Source organism: Hyalella azteca, unplaced genomic scaffold (assembly GCF_000764305.2).
Source record: "Hyalella azteca isolate HAZT.00-mixed unplaced genomic scaffold, Hazt_2.0.2 contig15822, whole genome shotgun sequence".
Taxonomy (NCBI): Eukaryota; Metazoa; Arthropoda; class Malacostraca; order Amphipoda; family Hyalellidae; genus Hyalella; species Hyalella azteca.
In genome coordinates, this window is record NW_025945658.1 from 7,134 (window position 1) to 22,035 (window position 14,902).

The 14,902-nt window shown below is 38.5% G+C and overlaps 1 protein-coding gene across 1 annotated transcript; it reads right to left on the reverse strand.

Moving 5' to 3' along the window:
- Window positions 1-5,051: 5,051 nt before the first annotated feature.
- Window positions 5,052-8,261, reverse strand: LOC108671549 (beta-1,3-glucan-binding protein). Its single transcript, XM_047884663.1, has 5 exons — window positions 8,257-8,261; window positions 7,951-8,050; window positions 7,294-7,368; window positions 6,624-6,811; window positions 5,052-5,490 (listed from the first exon to the last, which is right to left on the reverse strand). The coding sequence occupies exons 1-5, from the start codon at window positions 8,259-8,261 to the stop codon at window positions 5,376-5,378; spliced, it is 483 nt and encodes a 160-aa protein (XP_047740619.1). The 3' UTR covers window positions 5,052-5,375.
- Window positions 8,262-14,902: the final 6,641 nt, after the last annotated feature.

A 14,902-nucleotide genomic window follows, 5' to 3' on the forward strand; every position in this document is an offset into this window, starting at 1 on the left:
CATGAAAATAGCTCGTGCCTTCGATTCTTGCTTCATTAAATTTACTGTCGTCTGGTATTTCCGCTGTATCCGGAGGCCTCATAACACCACTATTATTATAAACGCCGTCCTCAAATTGTTTACATGCTTCAAACTTCTTCAAATAGATGAATCATTTAAACGAGAAAATTCCCAAAGATCGACAGATCCTAATTATTCAATATCGCGACCAATCAAAATCCTGATTTCTTTGGTTTCTCATTTAACCGTAGTCCGGATGTTGAGGTACAGTCGCGTATCGAATACTCTTTCTATTTCACGCATATTCTTTCTACTTCCTACAGTTCTTATGTAGCGGGCCAGATAGTTGCCTCGTTTTGTGTTTTAGGTTTCAAGCCGCCGCACTCCTCGAAAGACGACTGAAGAGAAAAATTTACAAGCCGAACTGTCTTCAGAAGTAGCCTGATTTCAGTCGGGAGCCTTTTGACCTTACCTTATGATAAGTTTAAAACGTCGTAGTCCACGGTCAAGCTGATGCTCCTCATGAAGTGGCTTCTGAGGACTACTAACTAAATAAAACCAACTATATTACTCAATAGCCACTTCATCGTTACCATTATTGTGCCTATCATTGCTGTATTTCAGGTGTAACGTCTTTTTAACGCTCTGCGTCATCTGGACCTCTCAAGTGGCGTTGATTTCTGCAAGTCTCTAAAGTAAACATCGGCCTGAACTTCATCTTTAGCCGTTTCAATCATCCATGAAACGTACGGCCCGCTGGCAGAGACCTTGAAGGATTTATATGCAAGTTCTTCCCGCTACACTTGCTCCATAGTAATGAGATATGAAAACCTACCAAAACGTAGTGATGAATACCAATGAATGTTATTCACGTTATTCTCGCTACTGGACTAAACGTGGCACTACCGCCGTGTTCGACTCTCCAGACTACACGCAACCGTGTTAGACGATCAGAATAATTTACAATGACCGTAAATTCAAATTTACCACATCACGTAGGATAACTTTATGAAAGATTACCAGCAACCAAGAATGTTTAGTCAATAATACTTCGTCAATTTATGCAAAGCATATGCAAGTCTATAGAGCTTTTGTTCCAATGCTTTCTAAGTACCGCCTCCTACCAAAAAACATATTATGGTGGATAAGATCGCAGGACCATTTATGGACATTAGTTTCCATTAATCCCTCACGAAAAAAGCAAATAATAACATTAGAACCTAAACAAAGACGTCTAATACTCGTTGAATTCACGCCGTTCAACTCAAAATAAATCTTTTGATCGCATTCGCGTTATAGAGCGTCGCAATATTGGCGCTATAGCGCAACTGTTTTAAAAATTCCAACAGTATCTATAGGTCAACAATCAAAAAGTTATAAATAGCTTTAGAATCCTTTAATATACCAATAAATGTAGTGAACTCTTGAAAAGTTGACCATAAATTCCCTCTATATGAAACTTAATGACGTTGTTGTCCGTTTTGTAACAATTTTGAATAAGATTCAGAGCTACCCAAATCCGCACGGAATCTCTTGACTAAAAAATAACCAAGCAGCAGGCCGGATCAAAGCTGTGAGTTGACAAGACCAGTACCAGCCATCGTACTGGGAGAGTGAATAAGATTCGTACCAATATTTTAGAAAGTTGGTCAGTAAAATTACAAATAAAATCATTTAGCGCGAGCTCAAACTACACATTGCTCAAACGAAGCAAACTACAGGTTAAGAAACAAAACAAGACAAAATTACGATCATCCAGGATATTGCAAATAAATATCATATATGATTGTGCCAAGGTTTAATTAACTAACCTGCTGTGAAGATAGGCCAGAAGAAGAGAATAAGTAGTTATTTAATCGTTGCGTAACTTCCTACGCAAGGTCACCTACTTCGAGGAAGGATCTCAGTTGTGTCTGTCAATCTCGACAACGGAAAAGGGAAATATTTTCTTCTGCAAATAGTATTAAAATGCTCCAAATTCAGCATTAATTCATAAGCGAGAGCTGCCCACCGCTCTGGCAATGCGTTATTATTATTATTTCCTCATTTCGTTATTTATAAGCCAGTATAAATTATTAAAGCTCCATTTTTAATTTTATTTCTGGGTTCAACTTGTCTTTTTTTAATTTAAACAATTTCTTGATCATGTTTAAAGGCGAGAATGCGTGTAAGAACAACGCACAGGCATTCTTAATAACCCGTACATCGATCAAGCCTGTTGAATGTATTCACCCAAATTGCATCATTGAGCGTTCCTTGAACAGCTTGTTGTAAGGAATTCATGCAAACATAACGGCTAACAATTTTATTGGAACTCCAGCGAACAAAACTTCGGATTCAGCAAAAAACAACACCGGAAGTGCAGTGGATGCAGTTGAGGTAAACTGAAATTAGGAAAATAAACCTTACTAAATGAATGCCAGAGATTGAGAAATGATTATACCAATTATGCTCAGTAATTCCAATTTAGCGGTACAAAACTTGACAGTGAACGCATTACCCAGTCTAACCTCAAATGAAAACGTGTACAGCAGAAATAACGTCGCGCTGGCTAGCTGCACCTGAGGCATGAAGCACACGGCAAAAGAGATGCGACGAGAATACCGGAGGTTATACTGTAAATTAACAGTTACGAACCAAGATTAGACAGATCAACAAGCGCTATTGTATCGGATTCAATTATTCATTATGAGGATCAAGATATATGGATCAATTTACACAAAGTAAGATTAAATATTTCGGAACTAACCTTCTCATTTATTACCGCTGGGGTCAATTCAGAAGTGGCTTGAAAGCCGGTTAGAGGTACCAAGGTGTTTGACAGTGCAATTGAGTGCAATAGCTAGTAAATTAATGAAAGGTCGACCCAACTTGGCTAAGTTAATAGGGTTAAAGTGCCACAGGGCGTAAAGTTAAAGGCTCGAAAACCGGCAATACTGCCAAGTATAATTAATGCGTCCGAGACGTCTCTTAAAGGGTTGGGTCAGACCAAAATAGTAACGTGACATGCATTAACTTGAAAAAGGTCTCAAAACATGCATTAAAGCAAAAAGATAATAGGAAATTAATTGCATTCTGGCCACTGTGAGCAATACAGCAGCCCTGTATTGCCCCCCGATAGCAGGTTTCCAATTTTCATTTATCTTTACCACTATCTACGAGATAAGAAAAAGTGGAGGCCTGGCGAGCAGTCCGACTTACTTTAACCTGACTTGACGAGGAAGTTGAGGGCTGCTGCAGGGAACGCTCAAAAAAGGAGATTCCTTTATTACACGGTTGCGAGTGGTGGTGCTGGGCCTCTCAGCCAGAATTCAATTATTCACATATACTCTGAAGCTATCTTTCTTCGGTCATCGCATCATCAAGTATTTCTACCATTCTTCCTTGAAATCTGGTTCTCTATTCCTTAGTTTGAGTGAATGCCGTGTCCTTTTCGTTATGTTTTGTTCGCAATATCTATGCTTATGTTGCCCCTGAAGGAAGTTGGACATAGTTTAGATCACTTAGTACCTTGTTAGTTTAAATACCTATGTATCATAAATAAATTCTATCAAAATCTATATCAAATTCAAATCTTTATCAAATTATAATCAATTCTAAATCAAATTATTTTTAAATCTAAATCAAAGTATTTTTAACTCTAAATCTATATCAAAGTATATTCAAAGTTTATCGAATTATATTAAAGAGTATGATTTATCTTCCATTCAGAAATGGGTTTAGTGCAATCCTCTTAAGCAGTTGATACAACTGTGGTTCATTGTGCAATCCTAATTTAAGTCTTTCTTCTTCTTTCGAGCAAAGTTAAGAAAATAAATTTTGGCTCGCCCCAAAAAACGTGTGTCGGGCAGATTTATGATTAAAGCGAAAAGCACACAACACACGAATTTTGGAAATTTGATGTTGAACGTACAGCCCGACCCACGTTTTTTGGGGGGAGCCAAAATTTATTTCCTACTTTTTAGTCTACAAGAAAAACGTGTATTTAAAAAAAATATTTTTAAGTATTTTATTTTAGTTTATAGCCGTGACCCCCTGGTGTTGGTTCATGTTTCAAACTCTAGGAATCCTTCTGGGACCTTATATAATAATAATAACATAGTTATAGCGGTTTCAGCGTTTAGTAGGCCGTAGGCCTGTCGCCGATTCTTAACATGTCAAAACATTCACAGCTTGTTGCGGTCTCAGTCTCGCAACTCACTGCTCCAATTCTGCACTGCTTAACCGCCCTGCCTGCTTGTTGATTCTTACCAGAAACTGGAGCACAGAGCTGGGATCGAACCCGCGCCTCTCTGCACGAATCTTGGTACTCTGAACTGTAACCACTGGGCCACCTTGTACAATACTTTGTACTATAAACCGTGGGTATACTTGCCCTAACAAAATTTAGAGCCGAGCGCGGCTCTGGAATGATGCATTTATACTTATATTTTACTTTGAATGGTGGATTTTTACTTTTATTTTACTTTCAATTGTGGATTTTTCTTTTATTTTACTTTCAATGGCGGATTTTACTTATATTTTACTTTCAATTGTGGATTTCTACTTTTATTTTACTTTGAGTGGCGGATTTTTACTTTTATTCAACTCTGATTTTTGGATTTTTAATTTTATTTTACTCTGAATTGCGGATTTTAATCCTCCATGAAGAGATTAAAATAGAATTCACGGCCTCTTCGGCGATGTTTTATTTTTGACCAACTGAAATGGTTATGAAAGTTTAGATTATATTCTGAGAGATTTGAGATTTTATCGTACAGATTTTTTGCAACTTAAATTCCCCGTCTTGAAAGTTTCTTTATTTATGTTAAAAATATAGAAAGCGAGTTCAGTGAAACAAGTCAGTTCTTGTGCGATATGCCAAACAAAATGTCTTCATAACTAAAATTCATTTATTTAAATTCAGATAATCTTGCATTAAATTTTAATTCTTGCACCGAAAGAAGAAACAAGTAACAAGTCATGCTCACATTCAGAAGAATTTATTCAGACCAGGAATTCTTAACAGGTATTACCATCATTGAATAGCTTTTTTTATAGCTTTTATTTGGAAGTCTAAAGTAGATGTTTCTTGTATAACGATCATTTTGAAACTTCTTACACACATAAAATCTGCAAGAAATTTCTTATAAAATTGGAAGTCTAAAGTAGATGTTTCCGGTAAATTTCTGAAAAATGTTATGAACAATTGAAGGCGGCCACCATCGTGGCCTGGAACTGCTACGTCCGAAACAAATGCTAAGGATACTAAGGATACTAATTAGGATATTGAGGATGCTAAGGATACAAATACTTGGAGTACTAAGAAATCAGCAATTATCACGTAACAATTTTACCTTCCGAAAGTGTTCATAATTTTGTGGCCAATTAAAATGTTAAGAAAGCTTCCAGACTCTGACGTAGTCAACCTGCAGCGCCGCAGTCTCGCTGATCCTGGACTCTCCGTTCTGCCACGTCGGCAGCCAAGCGTCTTTCTGCAACACGTTGTGTGGTCAAAAATATCAAATATGATAGAATATAATAGAAGTGTCGGCACTGAAGAAATAGGCCCATGGCCTGATGCCAATTCTTGAATTTTTCGTGACTTGATTCACAAGGAATCCGGCCTTTGGAACCCGATCTTTCCATAACTGACGATTGATTGAGATAGCTGCTGGACTTATTGCCTAGTCAGTAAGTTGCTAGGCATTTCAAGACTGAACATATGCTCCTGCATAGCTTCGTCTAGTCCCTTAGGTGATTCAGAATTATATCATCATTAAGAATTTTAAATGAGAGCAGGATGCGTAACTTATCACGCATCGTTGACGCTCCGAGTATGAACGCCTTCAAGAACAGACTAGACGAAGCTATGCAGGAGCATATTTTCAGTCTTAAAATGCCTAGTAAATTACGGACCAGGCAATAAGTCCAGCAGCTATCTCAATCAATCGTCAGTTGTGGAAAGATCGGGTTCTAAAGACCGGATCCCTTATCAATCAAGTCACGAAAAGTACAAGAATCGGCAGCAGGCCATGGGCCTATTTCTTCAGTGCCGACACTTCTATTCTATTCTTATAGACAGTAAATGATTGAAAAACATCTTTAAACGATCTCGATGAACATTAGTAAACAATGCTTCGAAGAAAAACACGGAAAAAATGGGCCGAACTAATTCATTCTTTAAAGAATTGAGACAAAATTGTGATGGTTTGCGAAGTGAATGGCTTTGGAGTTTACAGAGGTGCGAAGCTCCTGCCATTCATGATGTCATGAATCGCCCGCGACGCCGATATGAAGCTTAAAGCGGAGTAATACCTGTACAATTATATTATATAAACGCATAATATAATATTATAGCAATTCCAGCGTTTATTAGGCCGTAGGCCTGTCGCCGTTTCTTAACATCGCAGAACATCCACAGCTTGTTGCGGTCTCGAACTCGCAACTCACTGCTCCAATTCTGCTTTGCTTAACCGCCCGGCCTCCTTGCCGATGCTGACCAGAAACTGGCGCACAGAGCTGGGATCGAACCCGCGCCTCTCTGCGCCAATCCTGGTACTCTGAACCTGAACCACTGGACCAAAGCTCAACCTAATAATTCCATCCATATTGCAAACAATTAATGCCCATGTTCGGCTCACTTGACGCCGAAGAAAGGCAGGGTCCTGAGCCTGCCGCTCATGACGGGGTTGAGGAGGCCGTTAGCCCCGGCCCTGGAGCAGCCGTAGAAGGCGTTGCCGGTGCACCTCTCGTTCCTGCCGTGGGCGCCCCACATGTCCCAGGTCCCCGTCGTCAGGAACGCTTCTCCTCGCCAGTCAGCAACAAGTTGCTGAGGATTAGCAAATATATACATATAGCTTCAGATAGAAAATATACATGGATAATGATAAGTCTATGATCCATGGATACATGGATATTCATACATCTCTATAATCCTAGGATAATCAGTCAGCAAACGTTTCAAATTATTCATGTATGAAACAAAAAAAAATATGTATACATCGTTTGTTTTCTTACCCTCATCAATGTGCAATCATTTGATTACTTTTTTAGCATGTGTATTGAAAAATTAATAGAATTCAATTGACCAATTTCGCCAGCGCAGTATTTAAGTAACCCTCATTCGTGAGCATAAATAAGGCAGGATTAATTGCTTATAACAAACATCGATTTGCTAGTTAAATAATTTATCTCTGTGATATGGAATTTTCTGAGAACATTTTTTTGCGATCAAATTTTCCAATGTCAGATAACAATAATAAAAAAGTTCTGTTAAATACCACCAAAATGGAGGCAAACTATTAGACGTACAGGCTTGATGAAGAGCGTGCTGTCGTGCGTGTAGGTGACGCTGCGGTTGTTCACATACGCTTGAAATTCCCAGTTCTGTAATAAAATCATTACATATAAAACCCTGGAAAGCGTAAGTATTGACTTGACCTCTACATGCAACGGTCGGTCTCTTTTTCCTAATAACTCCTCAAAATTGTGGTAAAAAGATTCAAGATTCGACACTTCAACCAATATTACAAGCTCATGAATTAAATTTAATATCACACTGTTAGAAAAATCATCGTTAAACGGTCTCACCGGCGTTCTAGTAGCCGGCCGACTCGTGAAAAGAAATACCGAATAACCGTTTTTATTCAACTTCAACACTAGAAATCCGTACAACATCTGAAAAAAGGATAAACTGTTCATTTTCAAGTGGCTGCCTGCCACTCAAACGCCGGTGAGACCGTTTCTTTTACTATTTTTTACCTTTTTAGCGCATGTTCTTATTTATGGAAAAAAGCGCTATTGTGCTCGTCATGTCCATCCTTCTGTCTGTTAGTCTGTCCATCCGTGACCTCAAGTTTTCGTCGACGAGAAAATGCGCTCTCTGTCACTCACTGCAGTGAGTACTGAGTTACATATATTTATCTAACAGTACACTATAGCTTTTAAATGTATCTTGTTGCAACTCACGCCTCCACCGCCCAATGTTATCTCGTGCTCCCAGGCGCTGAAGTCCAAGAAGTCGAACTCGTCGTTGAAGATCTGGCAGGGGAAGGCCGTGCACGNTACCCTTATAGTTTAGAAAAATTGTCTGGCGCCCAGCCAAAATTGATAATATAACCTTATACTTACGAATAAATTGTCTGTCGGCAAGAAAAATTTATAATTTAACCTTATACTTACGAATAACTCTTCTGGCGCCCAGCGAAAATTTATAATTTGACCTTATACTTTCTAATTCGTTGTCTGGCTCCAAGGGAAATTTAACGATTTAACCTCATACTTTCGAATGAGTTGTCAGGCGCCGAACAAATATTAATCATATAACCTTATACTTTTTATTACGATGTCTAGCGGTGAACGAAAATTAATCATTTAATTTTATACTTTCTTATACGTTGTCCAGAGTTTTTCAATTATTTCATGTTCTTAATAATAGTTTAATAATAATTAAAAGCTTAATAGTACCTGCAGTTTGAGTGACTGTCACGGTGACAGCGAGAACCAAAAGCAGCTTCATGATGGCGGCTGTCGGGGAAATTAATTAATTAGAAAGCATCTTAAAAAATGTATATTGTCTTGCAGAAATAACATGACAGACGCTTCTCACCTCCCAACTAATTTCTAACATTTATCTAACAAAACACCCAAAATTCCCAAAATTCGCTGTTTTAGGAGAAACATCCATTGATAAAGCTTTATAAACTGAACACATATCATATTATTCTATTTTCACAGCCAATAATTTTGATATTTAATCAATTATTGCCTCGTGTGTGGCAAGACAGTTACATTGTTAGCCGCATGAACCTCGCATAAATCAGCATAAAATCATCCTATCTTTTCTGTTATCTAAGGCATCGCTCGCTCTACTTGTACTCTGCTGAAACGCGTTCACATTGCTACGTAATTTGTCCGCTACTTGACCAAAATTGATCACAACTCAGCACGGCTCAACATGAACATGAAAGTCATAGTTGATTGTACTTCCAAACGACACAGTATATTTATGCCTTAAACGAGATAATTAAACATGTATTATAGCTTAAAACAATGCCTGCAAGACAAGTCTGCAGAACAATGTGAAGGATGCAAGTCAAATGAAATTAATGTCCCCTCTAGCGAAATGCTTGATGCTGGACTGTCGCCAAATAGAAAATAGATTCACCACATGAAAAAAATTAGTTCACCAATGGATTCTTACTTAGCACATGTGTTACGAAGTGACACTGCAGTTAACAGGGGAGCTGCAATCTACACACTAGCATTGTTGAGCTGCGAGAAAACCACAATATGAGCGTATAACAAAAGACTTCCCTTCTGCCTAGACTGTATCAACCTGTTCATTCAAATGTTGTTTCAACTCCAGAGTTATATGCAGTTAAAGATGTTGGCATTCGTATTCTATTTAAACATCTTTACGTTAAATTTCCTCGTGGAATTGGGCTGCGACATGAGACACATGCACCTGCCCTGTCTACTTACTTGTGTCGCACAAAATTTTGGATTTTGGATTTTGGATTTGTCAGGATTTTGGATCCAAATTTTGGATTTGGATCCGTACCCTGAAGTGGTTAGATTCAGGGAATTCAGGGAAGTGGTTAGATTCAAGGACTGATTAGATTCAGGGAACTGATTAGATTCTGGGAACTGATTAAATTCAGGGAACTGATTAGATTCAGGCAACTGATTAGATTCAGGGAACTGATTGGATTCAGGGAACTGATTGGATTCAGGGACTGATTAGATTCTGGGAACTGATTAAATTCAGGGAACTGATTAGATTCAGGGAACTGATTAGATTCAGGGACTGATTAGATTCAGGGACTGATTAGATTCATGGACTGATTAGATTCAGGCAACAGCTGGGGCCTCGATTAACTTCTGTGTAATGATCCCTCATTGAAGTGTTGAACGCGTTAGAAACTAAAACGATTCGTTACAATCAATTTTATATGGATAACTTCGAGTTAAATCCTATTTCATATGTAATATCAGCACTGCAAATTCGATATAAAATATATTCTTTCGTTTATTATTGTTAACGATGAAAATGTTTTAATTTGCGAATAAATTTACTCGGACAGATGTAGCTCGGCATTTGTGTTCAAGTCTTGATTCAAACCTCTAATTAATGTCGAAAGAAGAGAATGATAATAAAGTAAGTTTAATTTCAGTCCTTCTTTTAGGTGTGAAACTATAATAAATAGAAAGATTTTCTTCAGTCTCAATTCCAAAGTAAAGGAGATATAATAAGTAACTGAAATTAAGATAACAATAAAAATAGAAGGGTTATGGAGCGTCCAATAATTTGTACATGATAACTAAGAAATAATTAATTATTAATTTATGCCCTCGTCATAATCTAAAGCGATTATAAAGTCGGAAAGGAGATTCTGACCAGAAACTGATTTCGAACGGGAGGCAAATAAGACCCTGGGCCCATAGTTTCAAAAAAAGTTAAGAGACCGTAAGTTCATCAGCCAATCATTTACGGCCTTTCAAGCAAAATCCACCAATCATAGAAAAGAAAATAGAGCGTAAGTACTTACGTTCACTTAATCATAGACAAGAAAATAGAGCGTAAGTACTTACGTTCACTTAATCATAGACAAGAAAATANTTGTCTATGATTGGTGGATTTTGCTTGAAAGGCCGTCAATGATTGGCTGATGAACTTACGATCTCTTAACTTTTTTTTGAAAGTATGGGCCCAGGATAACTCTGCGCCGAGTGTAGCGACTATACGGCCGACGCCTGGGCGGTCCCCAAATTTTGTTAGTGTAGCTATGAAACTAGCGCTCTGCTTGAGTGCTGTAATCGCTGCACCAAAAACTCAGCTTGCTGACCAAATTGTGAAATTTCGTCCCTTAAGATAAAAAGTAATTGTTAGATAAAAATTAAGATAATAACCAATAAATATTCGAAGATATTTTATTATCACAGAATATAATGTTATTTTAATAACTTTTATCTTAAAGGAATAAATTTCATAATTTGATCAGCAAGCTGACGTTTGTGTGCGCATTTCTCACGACAACGTGGCTTTTAATAAAACTTTTATATTTTTAGGTTCGCTGTAGCCATTCTAATAAGTTTCACTTGGTGTTTTTCAATATAATTTTAATGGAAGTTTAGCAAACTATGAAAAAACGATCACCACCTCACGAGAGTATAGCGCTGAGAGAAAGCAGCGTTCATTTGTGGACAGATCACCACCACGATCACCACCACGACAATAACGTTATCCCATTACAAAGCAACCAACAGGATAATGCAATAATACCAACAGTCACCAGCATCTGTACAATAACAACGCCCACGGTCACCAGCATCTGTACAATAACAACGCTCACGGTCACCAGCATCTGTACAATAACAACGCCCGCGGTCACCAGCATCTGTACAATAACAACGCCCGCGGTCACCATCATCGTCAGAACAATAACAGCAGTAACGATGTAACGACTATAACAATCTGTGCTCTGACCACGATCCTTCTGGCATTAGTCGCGCATGCCTCGTCTTGCTGAGCGTCTAAACGCGCAGAACTATTCCTTCATTTTTTTTCTAGGGAGCAAATCACCGGTCCTGCGCTGCGCCCACGCGGCGGTGCTGCCGTCCTGCGCTGCGCCCACGCGGCGGTGCTGCCGTCCTGCGCTGCGCCCACGCGGCGGTGCTGCCGTCCTGCGCTGCGCCCACGCGGCGGTGCTGCCGTCCTGCGCTGCGCCCACGCGGCGGTGCTGCCGTCCTGCGCTGCGCCCACGCGGCGGTGCTGCCGATTATTTGCGACTCGTGGCCGTCATTTCGGACAGGCCGAGATGGCCCGTATTTCGTTTTGCATATAAAAATTCCAGTTTGTGTCATAATAATAATAAGAATAATAGCGATTACAGCGTTTATTAGGCCGTAGGCCTGTTGCCGGTTCTTAACTTAGCAGAACATTCGCACATTTTGCGGTCTCGAACTAACTACTCCAATACTGCTGAGCTTAATTAACCGCCCGGCCTCCTTGCCGATTCTGACCAGAAACTGGCGCACAGAGCTGCGATCGAACCCACGCCTCTCTGCGCCAATCTTGGTACTCTGAACTTTAACCACTGGGCCACTCTGCCTTAATGGTTAGTGACCACCCTGCCCTTAATGATTAGTGGCCACCCTGCCCTTAATGGTTAGTGGCCACCCTGCCCTTAATGGTTAGTGGCCACCCTGCCCTTAATGGTTAGCGGCCACCCTGCCCACCCGCATAAAAGGAAGACTATTTTAAACATGTCATTGAACGGCGAACAACGCAAGCACATCAAATTTCACCTCTTCAAGATTTGACTTAGTTATGTTTTATCCATTAATATTATTCCTGTCACGCAATATACACGTAAAATAATTAGAAATTAGCTTACGTCAGAATCTTACATTAGATTACGATAAAATTTATGACATGTGACAGTAAATAATATGTATTTTAATATGTATGTAAATAATATGTATTATCCGATATTATCTCCAATATGTATTGGAGATAATATCGGATATCAGAGAACACATTTTCATTGGAGTAGACGAGAATGTAAAAGAATAATTTCGCAATATTAAAGCAAAAATTCATGCAAATCCCGCCATGAAACCTGTTTTCATGGACGTATTCACTCTTGGTCCCAAATCTCAACTGTGACATCATGTCCGCCATCTTACATTGAGACATGCTCATATTTAACACAATGCGCTAAAAATCACCAGACTCTAATGAATCTAGTTTACATTGTTCTTATAATAAAATTGAGTTGACGTATTCCGTCATTAATAAAAGTCACGGATGGACAGACAGACAGACAGACGAACAGACAGACGGACAGACGGACAGACAGACAGACAGGCGGACATGACGAGCGCAATATCACCTTTTTTCCATCAATGACACAATGCGCTAAAAATCACCAGACTCTAATGAATCTAGTTTACATTGTTCTTATAATAAAATTGAGTTGACGTATTCCGTCATTAATAAAAGTCCTATAGCTTTGGCGCTGCATCGATAACGTTTAGTATCACATACATCTGGACACTAGCTGTAAAAACTGCAAGCGAAAACAGCTTCCAGCTTCCTTTGTTTATCTTCTCTTCTGATAAAGAAGAGGTCATTGGTGTAACTGTACAAATCACAATCGTTTTGTGTTATACAGATTATTCGAGCGTGCTATTTTGCTATTATATATTCACCTGCTCTAGTTAGCTATTTCAAGCGCTATTAATTTTGTGGGATTGAATTTAAAACGCAGGGTTAGGGTTAGGTTTTATGGTTGGGCTTGTTCGAAAACCAGTAAAAAACTTCTGTTCTTCCTATTTCATCATGAATGAAGGCTTATATTATATTATAATATACATATACGGAAATGCTACATCTGTAGCATTTCCGTGCCAGTCTTACAGAAGTGAGCAAAATTTTATGGCAGCACATTGGTCACGAATATCAGCCATCATCAAAAGACGACAAGCCCGCGACACAAGTGTCATTAATAAAAATTTTCGAGAATGGAACACGGCATTCCAGTGCATCCATGAGGCATACCGAATGAGGGAAGTCCTTTGCATGTTCACATGTTGGGAGGATGCGACACTATGGAAAACTTCGCCTGGACACTCCGGTGTAAAAAACAAACTGGACACAGCAGCCCGGTTTTTTGGGTCCCCCCTCGTACATGATGGTGCAAAACATGATTGCCACCAAGAAAAACGAACATTCGAACGATGGATGCTATGAACGTAGCGAACAAATTGATTTATGAAATCAGTCTGGAATAAATCATAAATAAAATTGATTTTTAAACCCTAGTATATAAAACAATGCTAATAATCTGTTCAAGTCGAATGAGACAGATACAACTAATTACGATGGAATTTTTTATAATAAAATTACTATGAAAAGACTAATTTGAAAAATGATGGCTTCTTAACTCTCTGATGAGGATAAGATCAGTCAAAAGGTAAAATTCTATTATCATGGCGCATTTAAATAAGCAATCAGAACAGGCAACAAATAGTGCCACTCGATTGTTTTAATCCCCAATTCACTAAAATTTAAAAAACAGAGAAAATCCACACATATTCACGATATCTTGATATTGACAACTTTTCGGAGTCCAGCCACTATAATTTGTAGCTAGCTAAAATTGTATATAATTGCTTTATAATTGTAGTCATGGAGGGTATGAAGAAACCTTTCTCACGCTTGTTGAGGCGGGGATCAAAATGTGCTCGAGTATTTCGTGATGAGTCGAAAGCATGAGTCAAGTTATGGAAAGATCGGTATCTATATATGGAAAACAAAAAATAATTGAATTTATAAAACAACCCAAAAATCAGAGATCATAAAACGTGCAACATCTGAGGAAGATGAGATGCTGTCAGGATGGACAAAGAAGCTTACATATTTGCCTATATTATGCATAAACGCAGACAAAATGCTTGAAAAAAGAAGCCTAGAGCAAAAAATTATTCTTCTGATACTGTCAATAATAAAGTTTTTAAAATATTTTGAAACAGTGGCTTGGAACAGCCAAACTTGTTAAATTTCTAGTACCATCAAGCCACTAGCGATATAGAATTCGGCCGTAATCGATGTTGAGTCGCTCGATTCATGCAGGTGAGTACCTACATAATTTACCATTCAAACGACCTGTGAGTCGATGGTGCGAGTCTTCTTCTATTCTATCACTAATCTTCTTTCTGTGAAAACCGATACCTCTTCTACGGATACAGACCTCATCGTGCACACGCATGCTCTATCAACGGATGCGAACAGTCTAGAAACTATAACATCTCATTCCTAATACTACTATCAATTAAAACTATCTCATATACTATACTATTTATAGTATACTATAAGTCATTCCTGAGGAATTTAAAAGCAAAGAAAACGCCAAGA